General features: G+C 36.7%; 2 protein-coding genes across 3 annotated transcripts in view; one reads left to right on the top strand and one right to left on the bottom strand.

Moving 5' to 3' along the window:
• The window catches only part of pomcb (proopiomelanocortin b), a 5,720-nt gene extending 1,677 nt beyond the window's left edge, over positions 1–4,043 (top strand). Inside the window, exons 2-3 of the mRNA XM_079584725.1 lie at positions 233–352; positions 3,500–4,043. Coding sequence (XP_079440851.1) covers positions 233–352; positions 3,500–4,033 — 654 coding nt within the window. The 3' untranslated portion in view covers positions 4,034–4,043. The remainder of the gene's footprint in view (positions 1–232; positions 353–3,499) is intronic.
• Positions 4,044–5,660: 1,617 nt separating this feature from the next.
• The window catches only part of efr3bb (EFR3 homolog Bb), a 37,892-nt gene continuing 34,784 nt past the window's right edge, over positions 5,661–8,768 (bottom strand). For both annotated transcript variants that reach the window (XM_079584482.1, XM_079584481.1), the window contains exon 24: positions 5,661–8,762. In XM_079584482.1, the coding sequence (XP_079440608.1) occupies positions 8,657–8,762 (106 nt within the window). In that variant the 3' untranslated portion in view covers positions 5,661–8,656. The remainder of the gene's footprint in view (positions 8,763–8,768) is intronic.

Raw genomic sequence — 8,768 nt, 5'->3', positions numbered from 1 at the left:
TTCAGTGACTCCTCAGTGCACAGATGATGGGGAGGTCATGTGACCCATTCAGCACAATCAAATCAAAGGACTTTCAAGATAAATACCTGAGCAAAAAAACTCGTCCTTGACTTTATATATCTATCCATCTTAGTCTCAGCCATTTTCTTTTCAGCTTTCAATTCTGAGTCATGCGACTGATACCTGAGGGATGCAAGAACTGATGAGATCTTGTCTTGTTCCTTGTTTTCAGATGCTCTGTCCTTCCTGGCTCTTGGCTGCAGCAGTCTTGTGTTTCCACAGCCCATATGTAGACGGCCGCTGCCCGGATCTGACAGACTGCATGGGCCTGAAATCTAATGAGCAAAAAATGGTAAGATGCATTTAAAGGCATTAATAACACGACTTTAGAGATAGACACTCACTGTTTGGAGCCGGTTAAAAATGTTTTGTGTTTTAAAGAAGTAAGGCTTAAGGCTGCTTTGATTCAAAATACAGTAAAACTTTGTGAAAGAACTGTTTTCTGTTTTAATATATTTTAAAATGCAATTTATTCCTGTGATGCAAAGCTGAATTGTCAGCATCATTACTCCAGTCTTCAGTGTCACATGATCCTTCAGAATTCATTCTAATATGCTGATTCGCTGCTCAAGGAATATATATAGGCCTATATATATGCGTGTGTATTTTTTTTTGTAATTATTCTCAATGGTGATTCTCATATTTTTACAGTACAAAACTAAATTAACACAATATATTTTAAATAAATCAGCATAAAAGGTGTACTTTAAATAATGAATGCATGAACACAAATGAAAAAATACTATTTTTTTTAACAGGGTAATGAGACTTTATTTTTTTTAATATTCTAATATTTTCTTTCCAATATAGTCTTAAGTTTTATGAGATTTACCCAATTATGGTATAATGAATACATACGAAAAGATTCAAAAGAAACTATTTGAATGCACATAAACTGATAATCTGTTAAGCTTTGTTCAATGTATAAATGTTTGTTAAAGGAATATTTCACCCAAAAATTAGCCCATGATTTACTCACCCTATGTGTGTATGGCATTCTTCTTTCAGACGAATACAATCGAAGTTATTTTAAAATGTCCTGGCTCTTCCAAGCTTTATAATGGCAGTGAATGGCTGTTTCTGTTTTGAAGTCCATAAAAGTGCATCTATCCATCATGAAAGTGCATCTAACCATCATAAAAGTGCATCTATCCATCATGAAAGTGCATCTAACCATCATAAAAGTGCATCTATCCATCATAAAAGTGCATCTAACCATCATGAAAGTGCATCTATCATCATAAAAGTGCATCTATCCATCATGAAAGTGCATCTATCATCATAAAAGTGCATCTATCCATCATAAAAGTGCATCTATCCATCATAAAAGTGCATCTATCCATCATGAAAGTGCATCTATCCATCATAAAAGTGCATCTATCCATCATAAAAGTGCATCTCTCCATTATAAAAGTGCATCTCTCCATCATAAAAGTGCATCTATCCACCATAAAAGTGCATCTATCCATCATGAAAGTGCATCTATCCATCATGAAAGTGCATCTATCCATCATAAAAGTGCATCTATCCATCATGAAAGTGCATCTATCCATCATAAAAGTGCATCGCATCTATCCATCATAAAAGTGCATCGCATCTATCCATCATAAAAGTGCATCTATCCATCATAAAAGTGCATCTATCCATCATAAAAGTGCATCTATCCATTATAAAAGTGCATCTATCCATCATAAAAGTGCATCTATTCATCATAAAAGTGCATCTATCCATCATAAAAGTGCATCTATCCATCATAAAAGTGCATCTCTCCATCATAAAAGTGCATCTATCCATCATAAAAGTGCATCTATCCATCATAAAAGTGCATCTATCCATCATAAAAGTGCATCTATCCATTATAAAAGTGCATCTATCCATCATAAAAGTGCATCGCATCTATCCATCATAAAAGTGCATCTATCCATCATAAAAGTGCATCTATCCATCATAAAAGTGCATCTATCCATCATAAAAGTGCCCCACACGGCTCCGGGGGTTAATAAAGGCCTTCGGAAGCGAAGCGATGCGTTTGTGTAAGAAAAATATTCATATTTGACATTTAACATTTTAGCTTTCGGCCAAACGCAATCTACTAACTGTACGTTCACACCGCCGGCGGCGAGAGCGTCAAATTGGCCGGAAGCCATTCATTTTCAATGAGCTCCGGCGAGGGCGGCGCGGCGCGTCTTGGACGGCGAGAAGAGTTGAAATTTGTCAACTTTATGGTAATAAGCTATGACGCGGTTCGGCGGCAACCAGCGGCAACCAATCGGAATGTAGAAGTCCTCCGCCTGAGAGGATACCAGAGAACACAATCCTGTAAACTTTGGTTCCGACCACATTAGTTCCTAAGCAAAATGGAGGAAAAGTTCATTATTTCTGTTGCGGGTTTCCCGTTATTGTACGACGTGTCCCTGTTTACATACAGGGACATTAATAAAAAGAACGACGAATGGAAAAAGGTGTCTGGAATTGTTGGTATTTTGTTACTTTCACATTTAAAAGATTTTAATAGGTTAACTTATACCCTACGTGTTGCCAGTATGCACAAAATATCATACTGATTTATGTTCAGTTCTTATTTGCTTTGCGGCTCCTTTAAATAAAGTTTTTAAAAAATCACGCATTCTAAAATCTACGTCAGAGCGCCAGAGAGTCCCCGAATCTCACGGCGTCGATGGCAGGGCGGCGAGAGCAAATTTTGCCGCTCTCGCCGGCGGCGGTGTGAACGTACAGTTATGCCTAAAGCACAACTTGTGATGTCAGATGTAGCGTAGTACGTAGTACTTTTATGATGGATAGATGCACTTTTATGATGGATAGATGCACTTTCATGATGGATAGATGCACTTTCATGATGGATAGATGCACTTTTATGATGGATAGATGCACTTTTATGATGGATAGATGCACTTTCATGATGGATAGATGCACTTTTATGATGGAGAGATGCACTTTCATGATGGATAGATGCACTTTTATGATGGATAGATGCACTTTTATGATGGATAGATGCACTTTCATGATGGATAGATGCACTTTCATGATGGATAGATGCACTTTCATGATGGATAGATGCACTTTCATGATGGATAGATGCACTTTTATGATGGATAGATGCACTTTCATGATGGATAGATGCACTTTTATGATGGAGAGATGCACTTTTATGATGGATAGATGCACTTTCATGATGGATAGATGCACTTTTACGGACTTCAAAACAGTAACAGCCATTCACTGCCATTATAAAGCTGGGAAGAGCCAGGACATTTTTTAATATAACTCTGATTGTATTCGTCTGAAAGAAGAAAGTCATACACCTAGGATGGCTTGAGGGTGAGTAAATAATGGGTTCATTTTCATTTGTTGGTGAACTATCCCTTTAACAAAATCTGCATCCATGTTTAATGTGTGTATGTCCTCTTGTACTGTGCAGCAGTGTGTCAGGCAGTGCAGATCTGCGCAAGAATCCTCCAATTACGGAAGAGTGTCTTCATCTGACCAGCCGAACAGTGAAGAAGAGGTTGAGGAAGAGAGTCTCAGTTTGGGACTGCTCTTATCTGCTCTGTCTCCTGACTCGATCGCGCTTCAAGACCCCAATGGAGAAACCCCTCGCAATGAAGAGAGGAGGTCTTACTCCATGGAGCACTTCCGCTGGGGTAAACCCATGGGCCGCAAGCGTCGACCCGTCAAAGTCTTCACTGACGGCGCTCTGGAGGAGGAGCCGGTGGAACCACAGGAGTTGGAGGAAAGCGTCCGGGTGGAGCGAGGGCAGGGCGGCACGCTCAATGTTCAAAAGAACAATGTAAAGAACAACGGGAAGTATCGCATGACCCACTTCCGCTGGAACGCACCACCTGACAAGCGCTACGGAGAATCCATGAGGCTCTTTCCGGATCAATCCAACAAGCCACTGCTCGCACTCATACGAAACGCCATTGTTAAAGACGGACAGTCGTTCAGAGATTAAGGGAGGAGAGAACGGACAGAATATTTGGTGTCAAAACATTTAAATGTGTCCTTAACATACCTTGATTAAATAAATAAAAAAAGCTTCCTCTGAACCAAAATTAAAGGGCATCAAACGTTCCTGTCCTGTGAAAAAAATAAAGAGAAACAAGACTTGTGAAATCACTTATTTAAGTCAGGGTATTTCACGAATATTAAAGCTCATTACTTGACATTTAGTTTATTTCGACATAGCACTGTGGCTACTGGTCATCTCTGGGATTTAAAAAGAAAGGATATTCAGAAATGCTGGGTATCTGTCTGAGTTAGTTTAACTGTAATATACTGTACATGAACTACATTAAAATGAATTTGCAATGTTCCCAGCTGTGTATTTATGTGTTTTATTGGTTAATATCCTGGAGTAAAAACAGCAAATGTGTTGATTGGTCTGAATTGATCATCATGGAAAGCAGGAAATATAATGGCTTTTTTCAGTGACAAAGGGGCAGTCACATTCACTTTTCATTCCCTTGACTTTCATTTATACGCATGTGAATGCGTCAGACCGCAAACGGCAAGCTACGAAACGGTTTGCATTTCACTACGTTCCAAAGCTCGGGCTATGATGCGTATTCGCATCACTTGAAGACGTGTGACTAGTAGAAGATTGATACATCACGGCATGACCTCTTGGCTGAATTAAAAGAATTAGTAGATTGTACATTTTTAAATGTTGAATGTTTAACTATTTGTTATATGTTGAATTCATGTTTCTACCTTTTGAGGGGCTTGAAGGTAGTTGCGTAGCTCTGTCAATGGAGGGATCAGAAAGCTTTCGGATTTAATCAAAAAGATCTTCATTTGAGTTCTGAAGATGAATGAAAGTCTTATGGGTTTGGATCGACACGAGGGCGAGTAATTAAAGATCTTTGGGTGAACCAACCCTGCTAAACCAAGGGGGGTATTTTGACTGTTAAGTGTCTCCATAGCAGACTGGCAGTAACATGCCCTGTGCATTATAGGTGTTGAAGGTTTCCTACCTATCTGGCAAAAGGGAAGACTACAGACTTTTTTCTCCATTTCTCTAGTCAGGTAGTACTAATAAAATAAAATAAAAAAATCTGCCTTACTACTGTATATTCAGTTAAGCTTTATTAAAAACTCATTTTGCCAATGGTGAAGTACCCCTTTAAATAAAGACTGTGTATCACAAATGACCAGAGGTGTAAAGTCCAGGGGTCAGAAAGTAAAAGTACTGCCATACGTTTATTCTTCTGCAAATGACATGTTATATGATCAAAAATCATATCTTGTGTCTCCTGGACAGGAAATGGAGACGTTTGCTTATATTTTCTGCTTCTCAGTTGTTTCTCCTGAGAAGAAAAAAATCCTGTAATCCTAAAAAGAAATTTGATCTGATCTCAAACACTTCCAGAAACAAATGATACGATTACGTTTGCTAAACGATGAAAGGAAATCCTTTGAGCAAGAAAACAAGGAGCAGCGCAAGGTCACTGGCAAAAGTTTCAGCACCCCTAACTTCACATGCTAAAACCAGTCAAAATATAACATTCAGTTTAAAACAACTCCCAGTTCAAAGCTTTTTGAGTTTTGTGAGAAAACATTTCCAATGAGCACACTGCATTCTATCGAAAATGTTTTATTGTCTATTTGCAGTTTAACCACAAACATTTCATAAGGAAAACTTTAATTCATTAGAAAAAGAAACATACATTGTGACTGATATTTGACTCCAGTCCAGTTACACCAGAAATGAGACATAAACTGCAGAAGTATTATAACAAATGACTAACTTTGACACGTCACAGCCCAAAAATGTACATTCTCACACACATTAAATTAATTTCTGAAGAAATGTGAGATGTATTTACAGAACTACTGAGCGTTTACAGTGATATAATTGGGGAGAGAGCTACAATTCAGATTCATTTTAAGGGAATACTCGTATAGCAAATGCATACTAATACTAAGGACGGCAGCGGTCTACTTCTGGGGTAAAGACACTACTGACTACAGGAATCATAGCATTTACTTTTTAGGTATCTCTGGTTATTTTTGTCGGATCATTAAAATATCTACTAGTCTGTCTGTGTAATATAAATAAATAATGAATTAAAGGCAAAAATGATTTAATCTGTTTTGATACTTGGCCTCATGTTATATGCTCTTAAAAACATAAAAAGTAACACTTAAAACATATACTGTATGCAGTCACCAACTGATGACGTAAATAACAGCATGCTGAGAGAATCCTCTAGAAAAAGCACAGCAGTTCAGTTAATGGCACTATAAAAATCCACAGCCATACAAAAAAATAGTCCTTTCACATATTGGGACTAAAATGTGCAGACAACACATAAAAGAGGAAAATGGAAGGTTTCACACCAACAGGTATAATGCTTTTCATCAAATGATACAAAATATAGAATTTATTATACAGCCTCTAAAATACTTGATTCTTATTGGCCAACAGGAGACATTTTGTATAATGACCGCTAAACTGTGAATCTAACCATGGCATGTTTATCGTTTTTGACAGGTATAGAAGCAAGAAAATCATTTAAAGGAAGAACAATGAACTGGTAAGAAACACAAAGAGCTGGATGAGAGAGAACTTATTATAGAGGAAGACTTGTTACATTGTAGATAAATTTGTTAGCTAACTAGCCCATGAAAAATATAACTTTGATTGCAGATTAAACGTAATATATAAATTAATATAGTAATATTGTTGCATTGCATGACTGTTTTCAACATTGTAATGGACTTTTTATACTCAAAATGAATATATTTCATATCCATATATTTGTTTATTTGGTAATTAGCAGTATGTAATAAGCAGGATAATGTACAGTCAGAATAGCTAAATAAACCCTGGCTGTATATTATCCTTTAAATATTCTATGTAGAGACACAGATCAGCACTAAAATAACGGTCATCTCTCGGCATGATCTGGGATATTCGAAGAGCTTTATGTGAATCAAATGACACACAACTTGACCAGGAGTGTGATTTATGGCAATGCTGCCGTTCCTGATAGACTGTTTTTCTTCATTTGCCTCTGAACCCTTGAGCTAGTAGTCAATCACAAAAACAAATCTACGAATTTTGCAAACTCTTTTAAAATGAAGGTGTCATACTGACTTGTGATTATGAGGAAATACACACTCTCATTCAGACGATGACCTAACCAGGACTAAACCAGAGCATTCTAAAACTAATAAACAGCTATTTACATATATTCATCGATCTTATACGCAACTTTATATACACAGTAAAAATTATGCTTATGTTTACAAAATAAAAATACAAAGTAAAAATTGTTCGATGCCACAAGACTGTGCGGAGGCACTTAAAAATAAGCACAACACAGCAGGTTACAGATGCTAAGCAAATGAGTATGGGTAGATAAATAGAAAAAGTGTTAATTAAATAGTTCCTTGAGCACCAGAGAGCTCCTTAACGCCACTTAGTGACAAAAGTGTTTAACACGCGAGACAGGCGTCACACCTCCAGTGATACGAACTCCAGATATCTACACAGACTGCAGAACACTGTGTGATAAACATTAGCTACCAATGTTTCAAGAAAACAATACAAAGTTGATTCGCTAAATGTTCAAACTACTAGAAACAAAAAAATTAGCACCAACAAGTAAAAATCATTTCAGAGATATTTTGTGCAATAAATCAACTTCACGGATACTCATTGCATTTAAACTCTTGGTAGAAAGGTTTGTAGTTTTTTTTTTTGTGGATTTGTCACAATTTATCAGAGCTTTCAATACGGGGAAGTTTTCCCTTTTTTCTCTCTATGAAACTCCACTTTAAAAAGCATCTGAACAAAATGTGGTCACCATTTATTCTACAGTAAAAAAAATTGTGTGTATATATACTGATCAAAGAAAATGAAGCCTATTTAATGACCATAAAGAATTTTTTGCATCATGACATTATTTTATGACAATTAAAAATATTTACCTCCAAAAGTCTCAATATTGTAATGTGTTTTTAATTCTCATTAGTCTCAATGGTGATTTTTACTATAATTTTATTACAATAAGGAATTACTGTAATAATGCAATGATTTGTAATTTAAATCAGCACTGCAATACGCATAGTCAAAGACAGTATATTCCTACAATATATGTATTCATAATTTACAATATTTATTTTATTTTATTTTTTCAAATTACAATGAGAATTTGGGGTAAATGTGGTTAATTGTCATGAAAATAATGATACAATGCTGAATAAATCTTAAAAGGTTTTGGGCCCCAGTTGAGTTGGAATTTTGCTTCAATACTTGCCCAAATACATATCTATGTGAGCTGATTTTATTATGGAGGATCAGAATAACTAAGAATATGTGGGAAATATTTTTTACTTAGGGAAAACTCAAATGTTCAAATTTCTTCCAACAGTTACTGTGTACACTCTACAGTAACAGCGTAGGTCGGGGAATGGGACAATCCAGCAATGATGTTTATAGGATAGAGGAGGGATGACCTCTTAGTTTTCCTGCATTATAACATCAAAATATCATTGAATAGTTCAAACCCTCCAGCTCTCTGCACCTCTGGCTGCTACTGAAGGTTCCTGAATCCTGAGTTGAGCTGCACTAGTAAACGCACAAGTCCGGGAACTTCATCTCATAAACGGGGACTGAGCGACTCTGAGTTTGGCCGTAACTTGATGTGATGGTTCCAGATGGACTGGGAGGAGGCCTGCAA

The sequence above is a fragment of the Phoxinus phoxinus genome, assembly GCF_949152265.1.
Source record: "Phoxinus phoxinus genome assembly, chromosome: 16".
Classification (NCBI taxonomy): domain Eukaryota; kingdom Metazoa; phylum Chordata; class Actinopteri; order Cypriniformes; family Leuciscidae; genus Phoxinus; species Phoxinus phoxinus.
Note: the sequence above shows the minus strand (reverse complement) of the source record. Positions and strands in the feature narration are given on the sequence as shown.